Source organism: Ruditapes philippinarum, unplaced genomic scaffold, assembly GCF_026571515.1.
Source record: "Ruditapes philippinarum isolate M1 unplaced genomic scaffold, ASM2657151v2 ctg2286_1_1_1_1, whole genome shotgun sequence".
In the NCBI taxonomy this organism is placed as follows: domain Eukaryota; kingdom Metazoa; phylum Mollusca; class Bivalvia; order Venerida; family Veneridae; genus Ruditapes; species Ruditapes philippinarum.
This window is the reverse complement of record NW_026859524.1, coordinates 92,665-118,843: the sequence shown is the minus strand read 5'-3', so window position 1 is coordinate 118,843 and position 26,179 is coordinate 92,665. Positions and strand designations below refer to the sequence as shown.

The following is a 26,179-nucleotide window of genomic DNA, read 5'->3' as shown; positions in this document are numbered from 1 at the left end:
AATAGCTTTTCTGATGTACAACATGTCACGGAGCTTTAAGGGATTTGGATAAACGTCTAACTGAAAAGATAATTTGCCATGTTTGAATATCATATTCTTTTTATCATTACCTAATTTTATCTACATAATAAATAACGTGCCAATGAGCCAGTCTGTAGTCGATCGTTCTAAACCTTAAGAGTTGAAAGACGACTGGGGCAGTGACACTTACTTCATTTGCTCCGCCTCTGTTGATGTTCGGCTCCGCCTTAAAATGTCACAAAAATTAAAATGATGCTGTGTATGCTAGCATTTAGTCTTCGTTGACGGGGCAGAAGGGAACCAAACAACTTTGATCAATATCACTTGTCGAATCATTAAATTACAAGTCACAAAGCCTAAAATATGAAAAACAAGATCAACAAGGAAAGGCGGCGTTCAATGAACGCAACCCCCATATGACCCAGCAACAAGAACCATTGGCAAGGAGCCCAGGCGGACCACGCACCAATCAGACAGGCGGATCTTCCGCAACCGCTACGGCCAGTAAGGGGAGATCACTGCTGACAGTTCGTCCTCAAAATCATTCAAACATTATGCAATTCGTAGCAATATTTAATTGGATATATTCTCGGCACATAATTATTGTCTTGAATTCATTTTAAGTATACCAATCATTTCCATTTTACTTGTTATCTAATTAATTTTGCTTCGACCAGACGTTTCAATCTTTATCGCAACCGAAAACATTTAAGAATTTCAGACATGGCATTACTTTGTGAATTTATGCATTAGGTTCTACCTTTTAACAAAAATATGCAACATTATTATAAACAACGAGCACATTCCAAGAACATGGAGAAACAAAATGATTTGTGCTTCGGATATTCAACTGTAATAGAGAACCATTTTCAATGCTGATTGACTGTTCACATCATTTGGCGGCGTCTTTGATGTCCAGCATCAACATTTAACTTGTTACATGTATAATGTGTAATACCTAAGCCAGCACAGGTGATGTAGCGGTGATTTGGTAAAATCTATTTTTAGAATAGTGTTATCCCATATCGAAGGCTATTATAATATCTCACAAATCACATTAGCAGGTTATCTCATATCGTGACCTAGAAAATTATGTAATTATTGCGCGAGATATTCTAGAATTTCTGAGTCACGAAAATGGAGAAATATTTATTTCCTACTTATAATTTGTAGGAATTATATATTGAGCTTACTCCATAATTATAGCATAATTTGCTGTCCTATTGTTTCGACAGCGGTAAATCGTTTCAGCACTTATTTGCATATTGCACAAGAATACTACGGTGCTACAGCGTTTTTATCAATCAAATACGTTCATATTTTAACTTGGATAACTTAATTTAAAAATGAAAAGGCTAAATATGGAAGTTTTTAAGATATCCCGACAAAGTATGGAAGTTTCATAAGATCAAATTCATGTACTATTTCTTAGGCTGTTATTCGGTTTGGGACACTTGCTCGATTGAAACCGTCGATGTTGACGGTAGGTGTGCGGATTTTTTCCGGCGAACATTTTTATCTTGTGTATTATTATAAACTTTGAAATTTGATTTTTTTTTCAAAACGGCTTATATTAATTTTTTTATATATATGATCAGTACATGCGCTGGGATTGACAAATATACATTTTATTTGGATTTTAAAGGCGTTTTAAGCTTCACACCCCAAGTGTCTGTGTAATTAACAGGCAACAAGAACATGTAATAGAAAGAAATAACTCCTATTGTTCACTTGTCAAGTTGTAAAAAAGTAATAATTATTTAAAAACAAACATAACAACTTAGTTGTGTACTACTCATAGCATAAGTGAAAACATGATAAAATAACACAGTGAACGTGCGTCTCCATCGTGTTAATATTTGTAAACAATTTATTACACAATACAGCGTCTGTTACCGTCCTCGAACTTACGTCAACTTATCAAACGCCTTGAACATGTCTTTACACAAAGTCTGAAGTTCGTAATTCTTCAAACTAAATAATGATAATAATAAATATTAAGAAGAAGAAGAAGAAGAAGAAAACGAAGAAGAACACAGAAGAACACAGAAGAAGAAGAAGAAAAAAGAAGAAAAGGAAGAAGAATTACGATTATAATAAGAATTCAAAAAAAACGCATGGAACACATACAAATAGTATACTATCGCTTTTGTTTCTTTTTGTTGCCATTTATCTTATTCTTTTAAGTTTGATACACAATTGCAACAGTAAATTGTCGGTTAAAGAATTAAAAAAGTATTTAAGTTGGTGAGAAGGAAAATTAGCAGTAAATATTTTTTGCATCATTCCAATATAAAATCAATGCTTTCACACTTGTATTCTTATCAAAAACGGCTTTATGGTGTCATTCAATGTAGGTGCAATATATATACACATGTTGTAAAATATTTAACTCGAAAGCTGAAATTTAACTACCAAAAAAGAATATTAAAACATGATTTAAGCAAAACTAAGTTGGAAGCGATTAATGATTAAAATTACAATGAGATAAATCTTACTTCGTGTCATCACCAAACTTAGTCTCTATAAAACTTGGTTAGCTTCGTACCAGTCTGATAATTACACTTTTCCCCACTGGCGAAACTACTCTTGAAGACATATATAAGTATGGCATATATATATAAGTATACTATCAGCAATAATTGTAATACATTTGTATACAATAACGTAAAGAAAACGGAATACTCAAATAACGCCCAAAACGACAAAATTGAAAAATTTGACGGCTCTTAAGCTGTCAATTGATAGAAAAAGATATTATTGTATCCGTGAGGTAAATAATTCACTGTTAGATAAAAAGGAAAAGGGATAATACAAAACTTTATAGCTTTAAGTTAATTTTATCCTTTACTATTAAATTATTGTTAAAACGTGCGTAGAGGAAATTGGGCTCTTAGTACGGTTGGTAAAATTATAAGAAGGTATTTTTAATGTGTAAGATGATGATAACTTTTACACAAAACTGGATTTCAAAATATAGATTAAAAATGTCATCTACTGAGCAATGCGGATTAATTGTAAAATGAACTGCTCACCAGAGGATTTGTTAATACAATTTTATGATTTAATGCTTTTCAAAAGAAAATAATAAAAAAAAATAGTGAATTAAAAATATGTAAATGAAATATAAGTCAAATAACACCGGGATATAATAGATTGGTTAGCTTTTTCATGATTTCATATTAATTTGATTATAAAGGTAACGTTTTACAAGTATTATTAGTTATTGACATGCCTTACGTGACTAGATTGTCTGTGAATATCGCACTGCCTTATTGCCTGGTTGATCTTTGTTCTCCCTTAAAGAATATAAAAAAGCTTAATATAGAAAAAAACGCATTTTTATTTTGTAAATATGGTATGCATAAAATTTGTAATTGAGATGCGCTTATACCTTTGCCGTAAGTATCAAAAAGAAAACTTTTTTTGGTAAAAGATAACTTTCGGTGGTGTGTTTTTCATGTCTCATAGTATTCAGGAGTAATGTAAGTTTCTGACTTGACATATCAGTACACAGAACAGTCAAAACTTACAATTTCGCTCAATGCTTTAGATACATATTTTCCTTTCAGACAGTCTTCTGTTACGAATGTTTATCATCAAACTACGAATTATAGATTTTCATCGATTTAAATAACATGATGAGTTCTGGCGTTTACGTGCCAATGTGTTGTAGTTCATTTAAATAATCATTGGACATTTGTTGAAGAAAAAAGGAGAATTGTTAAGTTTTGGTTAAACCTATTTTTAGCTTGATTATGATAAAAGCTTGAAGTTCTCAATACTGGTGTCAACAGGTTTAAGGCAATATGGTCATGACACAAAGCCATTATCTGTAGTTTGAGAAACGAACACCTTAACAACTCGGTCACCGCCCCTTTTAAATTGATTCAATCTGTTTATTACAATATAATATAACAAGAAGATATTGTCAAATTGTTGAAGATATACGGAATATATTTGAATTGTTTTCAAACTATAAATCAGGTGTTAAGGTATTTTGTTATTAACTGGTATATCTTGAATTTATGGCAGCCAAATAACAGCTGAATTCGAACTTTAAAATTGTAAACACAAATTTTAGTATAATTTCCTTGACAAAAAGAACTATTGATCTACTGAGCGTTATCCTCATTTGTATTAAAGTCTTTTTAAGCATTTATTTTTTTTCTCTCTTTTGAAGCATTTATGTACAGAAGAATATACATTTTATTCTTTATATAAAATATCTGTAAACGAAAAGGAGAAATTATCAAAATTAATATAGAAAAACAAAACAACAACCGTACGGTTACATTTGATTTTATTAGCATTATAAATACACCGCATTCTTGTTCCATAAAGTTCACAAAGACGACCAATGTACATGTACATATACAACATATATATTTACATCTCAAACATTTGAATACATGTATAGTCTTGGATCATACACATTCAAATTATATACAAATTTCTAAAAACGTCTTACAAAGAAGATCCATTTATATTACAAAAAAAATCACAACACTTTTCATAATATCTCAAACATTTGAATATAGTCTTTGAAATTATATACAACATTCTGAAAATAATGTTACTAAAAAGATCCCGTTATATTACAAAAAGATTCCGAATAGTTCAAACGACATGTCAGTTAAGATAAACCATAAAGGATGTACGTTACATTGTTCAAAATGAATCTCATGCTCAATAATAACATTCATTTCTTAAAGGTCCATCATACCTCAAAAAATTCTTTATGTTTATGTCTCAAAGCTTTTTAATGTTCTTGTACTTTTACAGTATCAATAAAAGTTACTCATTGGCCAATCACCCGAACCATTATTTTTACCTGTTGCTTTTTGACAATAAATATAATTTAACTAAATGAGTATTTTGTACTGAAGTCAAGAACTATTTTGTTTTCATTTTGATACATTTATGACAAGTTATTTCACATTTATCGCTATTTTTTCAGGTAACAAGATTCATGTTTGTCCTTTCAAAAGAAGATAAAATTTATTTGTTTCTGAGGCATTATGTACCTTGAATTGGATAAACAGAATGGAATCTCAGACTAGTAAAATATGACACGATCGGAATATTAGACTAGAAGATCCGATCGTGAAAGTAACAATCCTTCTAACTTATCATTTGTGCTATATATAATTGCTTTGATAAGGAGTTTAATTGTTACACTCGTATCATCAATATAATTGAAGGTAACAGAAATATCGTTACGTAGAGAAAAAAGTCATCCATTGATTTAAACATTGATCTTTAAACTGTTTTGAAATGTCAATAAAACATTTACAAGTATAAACAAAGGTTAAAAATCAAGTGTACAGATTGGTAAAATAACCAAAGTGTGTGTTTGGTAAAGTTCATTCATACACCTAAATATACAATACAAAGTGAAAACTATGTTTAAATCAACCTTCTTTGCTATTTATAATGAAAGGGCTTTTCAATAAAAAAATGTACAAAATGTATACATAATTACTGCAGTGAAATGTTCTTTTCATACCATTTAGGGTATTACTGAAGAATAAAGCTTAAGCAATATCTGTATCTGATTTTCCTAGTTAACTAACACAAGTTCATATGGTAAGAGAATAAAAAGTTCCCTAACAAAACATCACCTTGTTAACTGGTTTAATTATACAGTTGTTAATATATTTACTATTCGCTTCAACATGATTTAATCCGATTAAGTACTTTCAGAATATCATCAAGATTATTCAAACAATTACGTCACTGACTTCAGGCAAATTTAATACCGTGTAAAATTTCAGTGTATACACATTGTTTTCATTTGTCCCTGGACCTCGAGAGACCTATGACAAAAAGTAGTTATAAACAATATCATTTTCACTCGAACTAGGGCTCAAAACTCGCGATTCCAGTGTTTATTATTTGCTGTAGATCTGTTGATGTTAGAAAATTGGAGTTTTGGGTTTGTGATACTTCTATTCATCTAAATAAACAGGGTTATTGAAGTCGGTATCATCGGAGGAGAAACTTGGATTGGCATGAAATGGCTGCAAGTAATCATCTTGCAGTACATCACCTGTAATTATTGTAGACTCATGCATGCCTGCATATACGTTTGGAACTGCAGATGGTCTAAACTCGCTTGTTGGAACGTCTTTTCTCTTGAAGCTTAATTGTTCATACTCATTCTGTTTCTTTTCCAAGCTCGTGCATTCACTCTCTTGATTCTAAAATAAAATTGATCATCATTTAGTAATACATTTGTCAAAAACTGACTTTAAACTTCCAGTTATTTAAACGTAGATTTTTTTATCAGCGTCTAATGTATCTATTTTGAAAAAGCTATAAATAGCAAATGAAAAACGATACAGCTGAGCTATGAGGTGATTTGAGAGAATACTTATGTTAGGGTGTATTAAAGCTAAATTTATTTGTTATCTCTTATTAAATTAGACCACTTATAACATACTTACTTTCTTATTTTCCAGCTCATCAAAGCCGCCTATAACATCATAAGTTGAATCGGGTCTGCTTGGGCTATCAGCAGGCGGTGTCAAATAGGCTATGTCAGAAGCAAAATGATTATAAGTCACACTGTCACCGCCTTTGTTTCCACTATTGTTGCGCCTGTTTAAATGATATAATTATGTCAAAGTCAAGAGAAATAATTCTTCTCAAATATAATGATAATGAGTGACAGAAAGAGTTACAACGTAGAAATAATGATGATTCATATACTACGTTCATCCTTAAAATGGAATCATTCACACACCTGACTTTACTATAGAAAACCTTGTAATTCTTTAATTCATCGTCTTACCAAAAATGGATTAAGAAGATGGTTTTATCACACACCCGTGCCGATTTTGCGACTCTGTAAAAATGGTATTGCACGGCCGTGCATATATTTTGACATGACGCCATTAGCATTATACAAACATAGTGTAAAGACGCGCTAAATGTTAGCGCTTTACTAAAGGCGCGTCAATGAAAAATGACTCTTATTTCACTTTAAACGGTCTTTATTTGGGTATGTGATAAATAGAATATTAAATTCGTGTAAGTTCATAACTGAATTTATTGCACTCGTTGAACAAAATAATATTATGCGAGCCTCTGGTGAGCATAATATAATTTTATTCAACTCGTGCAATAAAGTCAGTATTGAACTTACACTCATTCAATATCCTCTATATATGATCAATTAAACTAAAACATATCAGACCTAATTTGAACTTTTTAAAGAAAGTTAATTATCATTTTAAAACAAAACAAATGTCTCAGTGGAATTTGCAACATAATTCTTAAAACAATATTTACCTTTTAACGATAACACAAACTAGGACAATTATGACAATGATCACGACTGCAGACCCGCCAGTGCCCCCACCAATAGCCGCAATTGGTAGCGTTTTCGGTTTGGATGTTGACGGGGTCGCTTTTGGTGAAGATATTGGTCCCTTTGGACTTGGCGAAGTCGTTGGCAGTTCCAATGAAGATGTAGTTTTTGGGAAACTAGTTGAATGTTCTGGTGGTTTAGTAGTAGTAGTTGTAGTAGTAGGAGCAGGAGTAGTTGTAGGTGTAGTAGTAGTGGGAGGAGTAGTAGGAATAGTAGGTGTAGTTGTTGTCCGCAGTTCAACTATATAAACAGATACAACAATCTTCTGAACATGTATAGTTGTTACCTCGATAACCATTATGTACATGAAAGATTTGATATTTCGATATCCATTCTAACACTTGATTATCCGAAAGAGTAAAGTGTTATACACATTCAATTAAAAAATACAACAATAAACTAGTGCTCTCAAACATTGTTGTGTTATGATTAAATATATATTTTCAAACATATTAGGTCTTAATAAATCATTATCTAATACCTAAGAACATGGTAGCTAAGGAATATTTGTCCTAAGAATCGTGATAAGTTAACATTTATTCTTTTATTATGGTTTGTCTAATTCAAGTACGTACATCTGGTCTTTAATACAAACCAAACCTTGAAGAAGAAATCGTACATCTTATCGAAACACTCTTGAATCTGTTCCTGGAACCAACCAGTATTAAGCAATGGCTGAAAAGTGTTTTCCTGAAGGAAAAAAACGGCTTGCCCTGACGGGGTTTGAAACAGGGGGCAGAAAATTTTAAATAACTAGCCCGACCTTAACCCGCGGCACCCCGGGCCACTCTTTTTGGGCTTCAGTAATAAACCTAAAATGTTTTTAAAGAAATACAAAAACCTTTTTCACATATGTTTTGCCATCACTTCTAAGTGCTACATTGTCTTCGCATGCACACTTGTATCCGTCATTTTTTGGCAGACAAAATGTACTGCATGGACCACGCCCATTATTCTTAGAGCAGACAGCTGATTCTGTCAATATTCAAATGTGAAACATCAATACACAACATTAAAAGAAATGCCATGAACTTTAAAAATGGGAAAAAATAATGTAATTTATACATGTTCTTATTGATACCTATCTCGTTATATTCCCTGAAAGTTTGAAATTTGACAGATTACATTTAATTATATTTACATGTAAGACAATATAGCCCAAGTAAAGAAAAATGAAACTTACGTGAGGTTCAAAGGCATTGAACTATAAAAGTGCGCTATCGATCCATCTTCTAATTCCGGCTTGTAACCCCGACTTTAATAACACTTGAAGGGTTTGTCTTTGGAAATTTGGAAACCATACCTAAATATAAAATAATTATTAGGCTGATCAATTGAATTACTGTCTTTGTTTGGGGGAAAAATTAAAAGTATAAAATTTAAAAGGGTCCCTTTATAAAAAAACAAAAATTCTTACTTTCCCAATTTTCAATTTACTTCAGAAATTACATGTTTTTTTAAAAAGATAAAACAAAAAAAGAAATTTAATTTTTTAAGTTAAGGGGAAAGTTTTTAATTTTTAAAAATTAATTTTTTTTTAAAACATTAAATAAAAAATTTGTCAAACATTCCTGGGAAATTTTGATACAAAATTTAGGGGGGCCCCCTGAAATAAATTTAAATTCATTTTTAAAAATTTATTTTTTTCAGGCAATTTTAAAGTATTGTCATTTTTTTATTTTTTTTAAAAAATTAAAATTGTTTTATCATGTACTAATTTTATAAAGAAAAGGAACTCAATTAAAAAAAGCATAACATTTTGCAAACAATTAGGGTCTTTCCCCGGCGTGAAAATACTTTATAATCCCCAAAGGAAATTTTTATATCCATAAGTTTGGAACCCCTGTCTGTAAAATGGTTCGTGCAAACCCCCAAATGGAAAATGGCTTTTTGAAATTTTAATGTTTTTTTTTTTAACCGGTTTAGTACATACTTAGCTAAAAACAAAAATTAAAAGAAGCATTTTTTAAAGCATTTAAAAAAAGGAATATTAAAAAAAGTTCATAAAAAATGACTTTTTTTAAAAACTCAAAAAATAAGGAGTTTTTTCTTTTTAGAAAATAAACTTTGACATATTTGTAGCCAAATCATTTCATTTTTAATTTAGAATTTTGCCCTTTTCAATAGAAAAAAAATTTTTTAAAAAAGGGGAAACCAAAATTAGAAAATGATATAAAAATGTTTTTTAAATTTTTTTTTGGGGAGTTATTTTGGGCTAAGGTTTTTAAACTTGAAATTTTTTTTTTTCATTAAAAAATTTTTCCTCCGTCATTAATAAATCTTTCCCAATTATTAACAAAAAGTTAAAAATTTAAATTTTTTTTGTGAAAACCATTTGAACATTTTCCGGGTTTTTTAGGGGAAAATTTGGTTCCTATTTTTTTCAATACACATTGAATTTTTTTTAAAAAAGTTCTTTTGACATTAAAAATTTTTTTGTATGATTCACGTTTGATTTTAACTGTTTGTAATGAAATTTTTGGGCAAAATGAAATCATTAAAAAAAGGTCTGATAATTGCTTTAAATAATAACTTTTAAAAAATTTTCTTTTTAAACAAAAAGTAAAACCCCTTTTCTTTTTTTTAAAGGGGAGTAAAAAACAAATTCATATAACCAATAATGAAACATTTAATCCCCCTTAAACTAAATGAAGATGGAACTAATGTCTAAAGAATATTTTCTCTTCCTAATCGAATCCGGTACCAAGACGTTTAATTAAATAACGTAATTACTAAACATTTTGAAACAAACTTAAAAATTGATTTGTAATAAGTTTATTGACTAAGTGAGTCATGTTTTCCGTTTGTTTAGGTAATGAACAAATGATATTCTTTCCTATTTTTTAGTTAAGATAATTCTGAAAAAGAAATAGGGGAATCCAATATAGCTTTAATAAAATTGGTACAGTGAATATAAATTATAACCTTTTGTAATCAAATTGCCAAGACCTTTGGCCAGACAAAGAACCGTTGTTAATGATTTTGCCTTAAACGTCTGTACCATCCATGTTTGCTCTTGCTACATATGGGAGGATTATAACCATGGTCTGTCCAAAAACCCATCAGTCTGTCAGGAAAACAACAATATTGATATCACAATATTTAGAATACTATAAGGATGATTTTACAAAACGAGTTGTTCAGTTTTCCATATTTTGTTGATATTCTTTGTCTTGTCCTTTTCAAACATATGTAATTATTGGTACTTCAATTTAAGGAGCTGGTCTTGACAATTAAATCTTGGGATAAGGGTTAAATCTTAAATCTTAGGATTAGGGTTAAATCTGTCTGTCTGTCATATTAGAATATCATCAAAAACAGCCGGTTTAGACAAAAAATACTTTTCTCAGCTTACTGGTTTTTGGGGTTTTGAATATATAAATCAATTTTTAACACCCTTAAAGTTATGCCCCCTTTTTTCTGGTAAAAGGGTTGGTTTTTAAGGCTATTTTTTTTAATTGTTTTACCTTTTTGGGCCGATATTATATATAATAGGGTAAATAAAAAATGTAAAAGGGGGAAAATTGATATTTAAAGTGTTGTAAAAATGCTTCTGAAGATAAAAAAATAGTTTAACAAATTTATTTAACAAAATTCAAAATTTTACCTCTTTTTTGAATCGAGAAAAAATATCTTTTGGTTTGACCCGGGAAAGAAGGAACGTTTGTAAAGACTATTATTTTAAATTTTAAACCCCAATTTCCCCAACAAATCCTGGGGGAAGGGGGGTTTTAGCGGTGTAGTATTTTTTCCCAAACTCGGTAGTCGATAGCGAAACGATCTGCATGGAAACCCAGTAAACGGGGAATAAATTTATTTTAATACTAATAAAAATTTTACTTTAAATTTTGAAAAAAAAATTTAAAAAAAATATTTCAACAAAATAACAATTTTTTAAAAAAAAATAAAATCAAAAAAAAATGGGGGGAAATTTGTTTCCCAAACAAGTTTTCAAAAAATTGTGCCAAAAAACAATGAAAAAATAAAACAATTTTGATTCCATTTTTATGAGTTGAAAAATTTTAAAATTTTTCAAAACAGTATAATTTACTATAAAATTGGGCCAATATTTTTTTTGATCCTTCCCCGTTTTTAAAAAGAAAACTTTAAAAATTATGTTTTTTAAGATTTAAGGGGTGAATAAAATTTTTTGGGTACTCCACTTTAAGCTCCCTTTTTAAATAATTTTTACGAAAAATAGCAAGGGGAACCCCAAAAGTGCCGTGTCAATGGCTCTGACCTCTTTCTTTTAACAAAGGGAAAATTTAAATATATGTATTATGTGTCCAGTCAGAAAACCAAGAAAATTTGTCGGGTTCATAGGAAGCAAAAAAGAGAAGAAACTTTTTAAAAAAATTTTTATAAAAAAAAAAGGCGGGTAAAAAATTTTTTTCCTTTTGGAATTACTTTTTAACGGAAAACCCCCTTACGCATTTACCTTAAAAAAATTTAAAGTTTTTATAAAAAATGTTGCCCTTTTTTTGGAAGAAAAAAAAACGCCCCGAAAAGCAAAACGGGGAAAGGTTTTCCGGATTTTTTTTAAAACCCCCCTTTACATTTTGATTTTTAAAAACAATTTTTTCTTTTTTTTGGGGCCATTTTTTTTAGCAAGCTCGAATACAAAAAATGTACCCCATTAAATTTTTAAAATCTCCCCCAAATTTTCCCCAAAGGGAATTTTAAAAATTTTATTTTTTGGGTTACTTTTAAAAGCTCCTTTTCAAAAAATTAAAATGCCTGTTTTTTTCTTTAATGTTTTTTTAACAAATAAACCTTTAAATTAAGAAATTGCCCATTTTTTTATAATCTTTTAAAAGAAAAACTTTTTTAAAATAAAAAAAAATTTTAAGTTTTTTTCCTCTTTCAAAAGAGTGGTAACCCTTTTAAATACAAATTTTAATTTTGAATTAATTTTCAAATTTTTTGTTTTTTTCTCGGTTATAACCAAAAATAATTATTGAAAAATACAAATTTAAAAAACAAAGAAAAACCTCTTTTTTGATATAATTATAAAATTATTTTTAAAAAATTTTTGTTTTTTAAATAAATAAATAAATAAAAACCCATTTTCCCAATTTAAATAAATCTTTCACATCCCCAATCAAAACCAAACAAAAACAAAAAAAAATTTAAAAAGGGGGAAGGGCCAACAATAAAAGCATCAAACTTTATTAAGTAAAAACTTTTTTGGGTTTTTTTTCTATGATTTGTTTTTTTTTCAAATTTTCATAAACCCTTTGGAAATTATCATCATCCCTTCATCTCCATCATCCAACGAACCAACAAAAACAAAACCCAAACACCAAAAAAGCAACAATCCCAAAGCATTTTTTAGCATCTTCTTATTATTATTAAATTTTTTTTTTTGGGCCAACATATTTCTTTTTAAAAGTCTTTGCTAAAATGCATAAAAATGTATATCATTCTTAAAGCAAAAGTAACTTGTAGTCAAATTTAAATCAAAACAAAGGTATGCTAGTATGCTGTAATAATAAGAAAACATACCCTGCTGCTCGGACTGCAAGTGCTGCATCTAACACATGAAAGTCCGTCAACGAAACCAAGTCAATTTGGACATCTGGTACTTTAATACTGGTTTAGATTCTTTTTTCAACAAAACCTTAACATTGCTTAGCGAAAGAATCGTCGCGCAATGATAAGAAAATTCTGAAATAGAACAATTACCGTTATGAATATATGGCAAAATATGAATTAGTTGATGAAGTTGTAGTTTGTGTTTAAAACACTGGCATCAATAAAGGGGTAAGAAATTGATATAAAATATGAATATTATCAAAATGTTGTTTTGATAAAGTTAAAAAAAGGAAGTTTTTTTGGGCCAAGTCTTACCCTTTTAATCCAAAAACTTTTATGGGAAAAGGACTTTTTTATCAAATCATAAGTCTTGCATAAAAAAACCAAAAGAATTATACAAAAATTTTTGGCCAAAATTTATTATTTTCTTAGTTCTTTATGTTATTCTCCCTTCAGGGAGGGTTTTATTCACCAAAAGTTTACAGAAACATAAAACCTTTTTAAAAAAATTTTAAATGTCGCCCCAAAGGATTTGGGGATCGCTAAATCTAAGTTTTTATTTTGATTAATGGTGCCGAAAATGTGTTCTTTTAAAAGCCAATTTTATTTATTCCTTTTTAAAATTTTAAATTTAAACTTTTTTGGGTTTTCTTTTGTCTTTTGGGGGCCCCAATGTTTTTTAACAAAAAAATGAGGGGACATAATCAAAATTTTTTTTCCCCCTTTTGCCGGCAATTTTTGCTAAAGGGTTATGTAATTAAAGCGTGTCGCCGTAACTTAATTTAGACGCTCGACAAAAACAAAATTAAAAAAAAATTTGGCAGCTTTTTTTTTGCTAATTATTTGCTGTAGTGTCCGTTTAATTCTTTAAATTTTTATTTTTAGATCCCTTTAAAATGTATGATTCTACAAACAGAAAATTGCAAAAAAGGTTTTGGGAAGGGAAACTTTGGGGAAATACTTAAAATTTTCTTAGAAGGGGCGTCAGCGGGGGTTAAAATTTGGGGAGGCTGGGGGCAGCAAAATTTCGCATTAACAAACAAACTCTCCCCCTTTAATGACAGGACGAGCATCGGTGACTTTAAAAGTTGATGTCGGGGCCAAGTCTTTAAATTTTTTCCCCTTCAAAGTACAACTTTTGATTTGGGGAAATTATCAATGGGGGGTATATACTAAATTAAATAAAGTAATAAAAAAAAATGGGGAAATTGCCAAAGGGTTTTGGTTTTTTTTGGTTTTAAAAATTTGTAAAAAAATTTTATTACAATGCAGGGTTTAATTATTTATTTCCAAAACACGCTGACAAAATTTTTTGACTATTTATAAAACAATTTTTTGTAAAAAAGCCCCAATAAACCAAATTGACTGAAACCCGGGCTTTTTTTTTTTAACCTTTTATAAATAAAAAGCTCGAATTTAAATAAAAGGGTGAAATTAAAAATTTTGAAAATAAAAATCAAAATCATTTGATTATAAATTTTCAAGAATTTTAAAAAATTTTGGGGTTTTTTTTATCCCATTTTTTTCATTTTGTACAAATATTTTCAATAAACTGTTTTTTTTTTTTTTCGGCTACTTATTCGAAAACAAAAATTTTTAATTTCCATTTTTAATAAAAAATTGATAAAAATTATTAAATTAATTAAATCTTTTAAAAAGAAACCCAACGGGGGCTTTATAAATAAAATCTTTAAAAATCCTTTCATATAACCAAGGGAGGGAAACTGGAAAACAATGAAATTTCTTTTTAAAACCATCAAATTCAGTTTTTTCTACTTTTTTGTGACCCAAACTGCCCCCTGATATCCATATAAAAACTGAAATAATTAAAAAAAAAATTTTTTAAAATTTTTTTAAAAGGAAAATAAAAACTTTTTTTTTGAAGAAAAATTAATTTTTGGTTTTTTCAAATTTAAAGGAATAAAAAGGGTTTTATGATTTTTTTTGAATTACAAAAAATTTTTATGGAAATTTGCATATTATAATTGGGGGACGGGAAACATTTTTATCATCAGAGAATCATAGATCCCAGTATATTTATAATATATTTATGCACATGGAATTCATGTATTTGTTTATTTATTACAAATCATGTTATTAAATAGACTTAGAGTCTTATTTAGTTTATTTAAAAATCAAAAGAAATATTATTTGATATAGAAAATGGGTTTCATACAACAAGATGCCACCAAATATCAGGTGATTCGAGAAACTGTTTTATAAATTGATTAATGTGAAGAAAAAAACCTGGTGAAAGGGAGCAATAATTGAGATGTTTTCGGGTAACGCAATGATTAGTTGTGGATCAAAGTTGTATTCCCATTCCTGTATCCTGTGAAAACCACGCTGATTTTACCTGCGAGTCCACCGATTTACACCAAAGTACAAACATTGTTATCCTCGGCCAGTCAATGGGCAATACCTGTGGTGTAGAGGAAAAGCTATACACTCGCCTGTCAATGGCGATACAAATTGGGTATAACAATTATTTTCATACTCGCCATACAATGGCAAATACCTGTTAACTTTTCACGTCGCCAGTCCAATGGCGATAACAAACTTGGTACTAGTATAACAATTTACTTTACATCGCCAGACAATGGCAATAGCTTTTGGGTAAAAAACAGTTACTCTAACGCCTTGCCATCAATGGAACAATACTAATGGGGAAGAATAGTAACTTATTTCACCTCGCTTATTCTATTGGTAAGGCCTATTTGGAAGAAACATTTACTATACACTTTGTACGATTTTTATTTGTTTAGACTACTTGTATCTTAGTCCGATAATGCAAATTATGAGTCCTTTTGTAACTTTCTAATGTCAATATAACGTCAATGGGTCAATTAACGTCACTGTAGTTTTGATCAAAATTATGAGAATGTTTACCTGTTATTGTTCCTGTAGCTGATAGCAGTCTCTGTTTTACGGATTCGCACCAAATATTGACACTGATTATTTCTCTGCCGTCAACATACACTAGCTTGCGTTCATTCCATATCTTCAAAAAGAAAGTAAAGTAGTGCCACTGAGAATATAAACTCTTTATGTTTTCAATAATTTGTATCATACAATACAGGTTACTGCACGCTTGCTATTATGAATCGCAAAAATTTTTATATCGCCCAATCATATATTAAAAAGTTTCCCTTTTTTAAAGTTCGAAAAAGTTAATGCACACATCGTTACAAAATTTTTGCCGTTTTTTGGTTTTTAAAAAAAAACCATGTTTTTATAAAAATTTGATATGTAATAATATGTTTAAATTTTCCAATGTTTAAATTTCGAAAATTTGGGGGTTTTTCCCCCTTTTTTGGAAGGGATTTTGGGAAATTTTTTGGGATTGACGTTTGTGTTAAAAGTTGAAAATTTCCTTTTAAACAATCTAAATGGCATTGGAAGTCACAACCGGCCCCGATGGTAAAGCACCTAGGTCCCCTGAAAACAAGATTTAAAATTGTAAATTTAAAGAAAAAACGAGTTTTAAAAAGAAAAAAAATCATTGATCTTTAAAAAATTCCGGGGTTTTCTTCAATCGATTGAATTTAAATTCCCCCATTGTTTAGTTGTTAGCCAAAAAAGGGAATTTTTTTTGGGTTTTTCGGGGAAAAGGGCGAAATTAAATTTTTGGTCATGTTTTTTTCTTGAAAAATTTTATCAAATAAACAAGTTAAAAAGAATAAAAATGTTTTTTAATACTCACAGTTTTATGCTAGTTTAAAAGAAATAATTTGAAAACATTTGACTAAAGTTTTTCAAAAAACCCCTTTTTTATTTTAATCCTTTTTTTCCGCTTTGTTTCGGGAATCATAAAATCGGGTTTTTAAAATTAAAAATCTGGGAGGGATTCCAATAATAAACCCAAAAACAACTTGTAAAGAAGGCATAAAATTTCCCAAAATTGTTTATTTTCATAAATTTAATTTTATCTCAAACCCTTTAAAACATTTGGCCAAAACATTGTGGGGAAAACTTTCCACCCCCCCAAACATTCCGGTGCGTAGGTTTTTTTTTGAAAGTTTTTTCGTCGGAGCTTAAGCGAAAAATGATTTATACAAAAAGTCAAAGTACCTGCTATTCATCGGGGCGGGGGGCGTGTATACTACAGAATACGTTAACCTGAACATGTTTTATAAACGCCATCTTGATTGAGAGTATAGCCTTCTTTACACAAACATTACTGGACCATTCTTCTCGTTTATACAAATATGGCTACAACGAAACTTGAACAACCATCTGAAAAGGGTTTTTAAACAATTCGTGACAAGTAAGAAGGCTTCTGAATATTAAAAACGCGAACCAATTTTATAATACTTAAAATTCATACCATTTCAGCTTTATAATACATTTAATAAAAGTATATTAATGTGACATTAATGCTCATCCAAACGTAAATGTTGAGAGTACAGGTAAAAATTCTAAATGATTTATATTTTTTCATATTTATTTCCAATTTCATATTTCTACTTCATATCAACAATTAGTTAGTCACATGACACATGGACATTTCTTCAATTATTATTCAGAATGTTCCTGTTACGTTCTGTTCAGTTGATAAAAAGAGTGGGCAGTCTTTTTATGTTTTAGACAGTTTTTATTAACATCTTTTTTTTTCATCAATAACTGGTCAAGCACCATTAAAATAATGTTTTGAAATATATATCTACTTCAACTCAACTTTACAACGAAACAACAAATGTAATGTCACTAACAAATACTCTGCATACCTAACCTAGCCTACGTGATGTATTCTACAACAAAAGAAAAAGCTTTTCAAATCAAGCGTTAAAATTAAAAGTGAAAATGAGGAAGTATAGAGAGTTTAACTTTCACCTATATTTATGTATCATTGATTTTGATGCACGGAAAGGGCACAAGCATTTATTAAACTTCTAATTAAACAAATGCGAAAATGTACGCTAGTATTTTAACCTGGTTGTGGGACCAAAAAAAAAGAAAGTAGAAATATCATTTCACAAGTTTCGCAACAGGTTTATGTTTATCTTCTATTATTGCAACTGAGGTAAAGTAATGGTGAAAGTTCTGTGACGAAGAAATAAGCTTGTCAAGGTCGTAAGATTGTTTGATTAAAGAATTAGAATTTACATCTGGAGACTTGAAGCAAACATATAACCTTCAACATGACACTGAATCATTCAATGATTTTTTTCATCTACGTGTTTACCATTGCAAGCGCGTAATGAGTCTGTCAAAAACATCTATTCTCTCTTCTGCTGTTTTTGTTTTGTTTGTTTTTATTTGTTTCTTTTTTGATTGTTGTTGTTTTTGTTGTTGTTTTTGTTGGTTTTTTTGTTTGTTGTTGTTGTGTATAGTGTTGTTTTTTTTGTGTGTGTTTTTAAAACACGCAATGTAATGAGCCAATAATTAAATGCATTTTACACAGAACCATTTATGTCCTATAAGTTACATGCAAGAATGCTTTAGATTGTGTGTATTATCAGTTTTGGTAAAGTGTTAAAATACTATTCTGCTGGCCTGTCTAAGTTTAAGAGCCTTCAACATGCATAATAAATAGACATGTTTCAAATGTTTGCCGATATCTTTCTTACAGTGTGTTATTAAGTATAATTTACACCATTCTTCATTAAAAAATGTCATTCAAGCACTGGTCCTTTCCATACTGAAAAAAATGCATTCATTTTGGAATTCAATAAGAAATAAAAAGTATGGATTTAAATTACATATTAAATCAGCATTGTATATTATAACTCACCAACTTGCGGGGTTTAAATTTCCCCAGTATATAATGGGAAAGCAAAAAAGGGTTTTTAACACCTGTCAAATTTTGAAAGGGTTTTGAAACAGTTCACCTTTTATTTTTTTTAAACCCCTAATAAAGTTTCCCCTTTTTCAAAATTCCCGTTACAGGGGCCCCCAGATCCTAGTAAAATTTAAAATTTTTTAAGTTTTTGGGGCCCTCATTCTTAAGGGCAAATGACAAAGGGAACGACCCTTTTAAAAATTTATGAATAGCTGGATAAAACCCCGTAAACAAAGGGAAAATACTTAAAAAATTTCCGATTTTTGGTCAAATACATGTGATAAATTTTTTTGTGTATATTCTTTTATAAATTGGGGTTTTTGATAAAGTTTAAAAAACCCCTATACAAGAAAATTAATAACCCAAATTTGGCCCGTACAATATAGGTTTCCCAATTTCCCCATAAGTAAAACCCAAAAAACATATTTATTTAAACTTTAATTTTTTAAAACATTTAAAGTAATTTTAAACCCCTAGGTTTTTTTTTATACCAAAATTTTCGTCTGATTTACCCATAAATATTACTGACCCTTAAACTTTAATAGAGATATTGTTAAAAAACTAATGAAATTAAAATAACGCATCTTGGTTTTTTAAAAAAGAATGGTTTTGGCCCTTTTTCCCTTTGGGTTCCCTTTTTGCAACTAAATATAAATTTTTGATAAAGTGTTTTAAAGGGTCCCGGATCATCATGGATTTTATATCATTTTAAAGAAATGTTAAATTTTTTCAATTTTACTGTAAAGGAAAAATTAAAATTCGGCAAAAGCTTGTTTTTAAAATAATGTTGCATTGTCAAAAGACCTAAAAGTTCAAAGGGTCTTTTCCTTTTTCTTTTCCCTCCAATTTATTTCCCAATTAAAATTTCTGTTTTTGGGGCCAAAGGGGAAAACCCCGAAAAGGAAAGACAAAGTAAAAAAGGTCACATTCCCAATTTTTTTGGTTTTCGCCAAAGGGGCCCCGCCCGGGGCAAAAAAAGGGGGCAAAGGGAAAAAAATCTGCCCCATTTAAAAAAAAAAATTTAAAGAAGTTTTAAAGGTTTTTTTAGTGGTTCACGAAACCCTTAAAAAAACTTTCAAAAGTCAAAAATTCGGGGTGTGAAAAATTTTGCTCTAAGGCACGCGGAACCCCCGTTAAAAACGCTGGTTTTCCCCAACGTGTCCCCGGACCGTCCACCCAAAATAATCGGGTTTCCCCCCTTTTTGGGCAATGGGAATACTTGTCGGGAACACCAACCCAGTTGTGATGATAGCTTCCTGGTCAGTACCTGATAAAGACGCCCGTACAATCTTCACAGTGCGACCAATATCACTCCAAAACATATACCTGAAAATAAAGAATGCCATAAACATGAACTGTATTAAGGACATTCAGAAGTAAAAAGGTGTTGTTGTTGTTTGTTTTGGGTTTTTTTTTTAATGGGTTTTTTTGTTTGTTTGTTTTTTGTTTTTTTTTTGACATTACAAAAATTTATTTTAGTATCATATTCTAGTTATTTAGATTGGAATATATTAAAAAAAAAGATTTAACAAAATTAACTTACTTGCTAATGGGGGTCAACCACTAATGCGTAAGGCTTTTCAATGTCATTGTCTACCAGAATTTTTGTACTCGTCTTCTTTGTCTGCAGACTGAACAACAATCCAACCATATAAAGCATCCGGTCCCAATATATATTTGGTTTGAGACCCAGTCTACGGATATACGATTAGAATACCTTGATAAACCAGAATGAATTACAGTCAAGGAAAAGGTTTGGAAAAAATCTACTTTCCAGTTGAAAGTTTCTCCAACTGCAATATATAGAAGCCGTGTGTGAGTCATAAATATAAAGTCTATTTCTGGCATAGTTCGACATCAATGTTGAGCACCTTGGTGTTTTTAAAATTCCTTCAATTCCAAATATTCGTGTAGTAGTAATATTGCCAGCGTCCATACAAGGTTTTCCTGGTAACAAAGTTTAATGTGCTTTTTTTGTTGTCGCAAATATATTTTTCATCAAAAGAAGAGACAACAATTGGAGTTCTCAAAAATCAGCAACCTGGGAAGTTAGGGAAAAAAGTATTGAGAATTTATGTGTTAATTTTTGTTTTGCAAATGCATCCTTCTTCAAAGAAGTGGTGACAACTGACGGGTCGAAAACAGCACCTGAAAATAAGGGGGGAAAGAAAAGAATTGACATGAACAAATCTAAGGTTAACCAAATAATAATATTGAGCCTCGTCCGACTTCGAGTTTGGCGCAAGCAAACCTGGTACAATTTTTGTTGCAACAGCTAATCACTTTCGGTTATAGGCCTTTGCCACAAGGATATGTCTATAGCCATTGTATATAAAACACTCTTAGCTATGAATAAAAGCAGTGATCAACAATTAACTTGACTTGCATCATTTAGATAAATCCTTGCATTATTTTGTTTTAAACTTTTACTTTTGTATTTTAATTCGTGTGAGGATGTCTTTATTACCCTCGCAACCTTTTACTTTTCATATGGTTTTAAACTTTTATTTTAACGAAGCACTACTGGGCGTCTATATTAAGTTCGCCATGACATTATGGATAGAAAAAAACGGTCATAATGAAAAAAACGGTCATTACGAGAAAGTTCGACCTTTATGAGATTCGGACGTTCTGATTGACTGTATGATGCCAATGCTACACACAAACACACACAATGCTAAAACTCGACGTCATTTTGAAAAGGGTAATTTTGAAAGTTTATATTTTTTTTTGAAATATAATTCCCCTTTTAATGGTATAACTGTGTGTAAAAATATTATCTATTATTATCAACTTTAAATTTTAAAACGATCTGGATTATTGACATGAATATATAACTATATTTGATATTTTTATTGTCTGTCGACATCTCAAGAAAAAGGAAAGAACAAAAAACCTTTTGAGACATAACACATAAACAAATATTCAATCTTCCTGATTGCATTGTGCAATATTGTTTGAAAATATATACGTAAACAATTTACGCAAGGTAGACGTGACTTAATATAGTTTTCAATGGGGAATTTGATAAACAAATCTGAAAAACATTATTTTTTATGTACCAGGTTTGGGTTAAAACAGAAACTACAAGTAATTTTATGCAACTTTAAAAGTTCAATTGCGTGTGACAAAATACTAAGTTGCTTAAACGAGTATGTTTTCAATACCGTTTTTTATATGTTTTCAATTTTCAATTTCATATATTTTTAGTTAAAACAAGTTTTTATTTCATAAATTGACAAATGCGTCATTTGGTCGTTTTTTTTAATCAGGAGCATGAAAAATAGTTCCGATGTAAACATCATAAAAATAAAGAATATTTGAACATATGTAACGATAAAGTACAAGTGCTAACGCACGCAAAAAGAAAATTCAAATGAAAAACAATGTGGAAATAAAATGCGGGTATGTGGTAAAGAATAATAAGAATCATGAGAAAAATAAATGTAATATTTGGCAAATGATATATCTAATGAATGCATGATACTTTTGATGGCCTTGTGTGATAAGAGTTCTTAATTCTATGAAATATTCCTTAAAAACAATAACAAGTTATATGTATTAAATTGCAAGATGTGTTGACAATTGAAATGTGATACGCAACGCATGCATGTCAGTTTATAGTAAACAAAAACAGCCTTTAATAACCAACTATTACAGATACTTTTTGAAAATGCAATTTAATATCAAAGTAAAGTATAAGCATTATTCAAAATCTTTATATAGAACTAGATAAGCCCGGAGAGAATGTATGACTTTATTCTATACGCTTGACTTGCGTATTTAAAATTTTGCTGACCCCAAGGTCGTAGACCAATCTATAAACATAATAATGCTATTTCTGTTTGAATAATACAGACAAAAAAATGTAAACTATTCATTTCAAATATTCAGACGGAAAAAAACTGAGAAACACCCCTTACTTATCTCTGCGAGATAAATAGATAAATCTAGCGAAGTAATAGCAATATTTAAAGATGTAATGTGAAACTCTCTATACAAATAAGATAAAAATAAATATTAAACAATTGTTTGGTAACACTAAACGGGCTAATTTTAATCAAAGTTTGATATCATTCGTTTTTTGGTCCTGGTCCCAAGGACTTTGTCATAATTAACCTTAATCCTGATGAAATTGTGTAATGGAATTTGTCTTACAGTCACTTTTGGAATTATCCATTATTATGGGATTAAGGGATTTCAAATACCCGAATAATAGCATTAATTAGGGAACAGTATACGTGTCTGGTCAGATTAAATATATGACCCGCGTCATGACATAACCAAAATAGTGCGTTTGCGACCAGCACGGATCCAGACCAGCCTACGCATCCGCGCAGTCTGATCAGGATCCATACTGTTCGCTATTAGTTTCTCTACTTGTAAAAGGGTTGGTAAGCGAACAATTGGATCCTGATCAGACTGCGCGGTCGCAAACGCACTATGTTGGTTTTGTCATGACACGGCTCAGATGTTAAGAAGAAGTATCTTTCAAAAACAGAGACAGACTTGGCCGAGGTAAATCTGTTTTCACTGGCAAAAATCGCTTCCATGAAGAAATGTTAGCAATACCTATTTAATGACAGTTATTACTTGTGAAAATTCAAAATTGTGATTGCAAACAGTTATACTGGGCTCTAAATAGGGTTAGTCCAACAAACTTTACTATGAGTTGATTTATTGAATTATTATATGTATGGGCAATATCTAATCACTACCACGTAGGTCCAGAACAAGAAGTACCCCAGAATCAGACGGTTCCGAATAACTTGAATTGAATACTCTCCGGCCAAAGTTTTCATGACTCAAATCATTTTTTTTTCATGAATGCGTGTATCTCAATTATCGTCTGTTTTAAGTTATATTTTTATGATATAGATTTCTAACTTAACTTTTGAAAGAGATAAATAATTGTAAATATCAAAAATATAACAACTGTATTTTAACCAATATTGACGTATCAAAAATATGGTATACCCATTACCTATATAATTCCGCTATTGAATTCATTAGCAAAGATCGGAGGCGCCACCACGTACAAAACATTTGAGCCGCGTCACGACAAAACTAACGTTATGCGTTTGCGACCAGCATGGATCCAGACCAGCCTGCGCATCCGCGCAGTCTGATCAGGATCCATGCTGTTCGCTATCAGTTTCTCTACTTGTAATAGGGTTGGTAAGCGAACAGCATGGACCCTGATCAGGCTGCGCGGATGCGCAGGCTGGTCTGGATCCATGCTGGTCGCAAACCCATTATGTTGGTTTTGTCGTGACACGGTTCATATACTTATTCTAATAATTTTATTCGTACTAAAAGTTATTGGCTGTCTCGTAATTGTGGACAAGATTTTTAACTTACTGATGAGATTTTAAAATCATTGTAAATAAATCTGTCAAGATTAAACTATAAAGTGAAAGAACTTGAAAATCTGAGAAACCTGAGGAGAAAGTTCGTTAAGTACTGAAACTCCTCTTGATTAATTAAACAACAACGCATAATCTATTGCATAAAGATCCTTTATATTATTTGACATATTTTAGAATGGCCGAAACATTCCCAGATTTTAGTATGTAATTTTAAATTGGCAATGGCAATGAAAATTCTACTTATATTCAGTACTTCCCTGAAAAGATTACGGGATCAATCTGATTTTAGACGGCTCTCGGCCAAAAAAGTTCCCAACACAATTGTAGAAATTAACTCGAGCATATTAAATGCATAAGCATTAAAATAACACGACTGCTGTTTTATATCACTTTAATTTAGTCGTCTTTTAGTCAATTCATCGACAAAATGCCATTTCTCTATACTTTTAGTATCGGCGCGCGGCGTGAATCAGCGAAGGTGTCAGCGAACAACACGGCACCGCGTCATGCCGAGACACGACTATAAGACAGCATTTTAAGACAGCACGCAATTAAAAATACAAGCTAGCTTAACAAAAAAAAGTGCCAAAATTAATTATATTATGTTTATGTACATTAGTTTTTATTTAATGGCCAAAATGTGTAAAGTTACGGACTTTCCTTTTGCTCCTTTAAGATCAACTTATGTGCTTACGATTATTATCGTTATTCAGATTTCTTTTGAATCTGCAAATTTTCAGATTTTTGCAAAAAGAAACATTTCATTGCTGATAACCATAGTCAATATCCAAATAAACAATACACATATGAAAACATTTTTCGCAATGAAATGAAGTCAGCGATAAAATTGAAAACTACGCAAAAACATTTTTTTTCATATTATCATAAAATACCATAAAAAACATTTTAACGTACCGATTAGTTGCGCCCAAACAACATTTTGTAAGGGCACTGTCGCCAGAAACAACACTGTAAGAATTAGGACATCCGTTTTAATTTCCATAATTAAAAAAATGTATATCTGAACCGAAAACAAAACTGATATGTCGGACAAATATCCACGGCTTTAACGAAACGCTGGCCGGTCAACCGTTCTAAACTTCCTAGTTGCACGTCATGGTTATAAACATGATCGTTATAATATAACGACAAAAAATAGTTTTAATACTTATGAATAAATATATGTTTATCTATTAAGAAGATGTAGAGAATTAAACTTCCTAGGTGAAAAGTATGTTTAAAAAATAAAATTGAAATCGCGATTCAAATAATTGGTATGAATCAAATGATGCTTCATTTTTGCATTGAATTGTAGTTTTACTGCAAGTTTTTTTTATTGTTGTTGTAGTAAGTGCCAACCCCTGTAAGTCGAAAAATAATATAATTGTCGGGAGTGTCTTACAGTCTCACTAACCTATATTGAAGCGGATGCTTTCCTGTTAAGGTGTCTGCCCCTCCACCTAGCGATCGCGGCTATCTTTATCCAGTACGTGTTAGTTCCAAATGATGATTAATAATATAGTTGATTAGCGATCAAGTTTAACATCATAGTTATGAAAGTGTTTTAAAACAAGCAAGACATTTTTAATGAATTCTAAACATAAAATACATGTAAATGCAGATGAATCTCAGACAGTTATGCATTATACTGTAGAACTGGATTTATTCGCGTTAGATTAATTTTCTTTGATATCCGTGAATCAATTTCTTCACGGATTCATACTTATCGTGAATGAATATTTATGCCTGAATTCACGTACAACACTTCCGTTTTAGTATCTAAAATATTTCTTTTCTTTTTTAACGCAATGTCCGCATATCCTCTGCCATTGACATGTATATTCTCTACGATACCATAATTTTTCAATTAAATTATGAACATATAGAGATGTTTCAATGATAGAACAATCTTTTAAAAGTGTAAATACAAAATCCATCATGAGCAATACGAAATAAATCAGATAAAAATTTATACTCCCCTTGAACCCCCCCCCCCCCCACACACACACAAACACTCACCCAACATCAGCTTAAAAGAAGTTTTCATGTTTCACAATAAAATCACTGGAATCAATGACAACAAAAAGGATCAGCAGG

The 26,179-nt window shown here is 30.4% G+C and overlaps 2 protein-coding genes across 3 annotated transcripts in view; both read right to left on the bottom strand.

Moving 5' to 3' along the window:
- Positions 1–25,199, bottom strand: part of LOC132756855 (low-density lipoprotein receptor-related protein 2-like) — a 62,565-nt gene extending 37,366 nt beyond the window's left edge. Inside the window, exon 1 of the mRNA XM_060747999.1 lies at positions 24,998–25,199. Coding sequence (XP_060603982.1) covers positions 24,998–25,085 — 88 coding nt within the window. The 5' untranslated portion in view covers positions 25,086–25,199. The remainder of the gene's footprint in view (positions 1–24,997) is intronic.
- The window catches only part of LOC132756854 (low-density lipoprotein receptor-related protein 4-like), a 75,888-nt gene continuing 54,016 nt past the window's right edge, over positions 4,308–26,179 (bottom strand). The window contains exons 19-21 of one of the 2 annotated variants that reach the window (XM_060747996.1): positions 7,318–7,636; positions 6,471–6,624; positions 4,308–6,224 (exon numbers count right to left, since the gene is read on the bottom strand). In XM_060747996.1, the coding sequence (XP_060603979.1) occupies positions 5,973–6,224; positions 6,471–6,624; positions 7,318–7,636 (725 nt within the window). In that variant the 3' untranslated portion in view covers positions 4,308–5,972. The remainder of the gene's footprint in view (positions 6,225–6,470; positions 6,625–7,317; positions 7,637–26,179) is intronic. The other variant, XM_060747997.1, reaches the window with a different exon arrangement.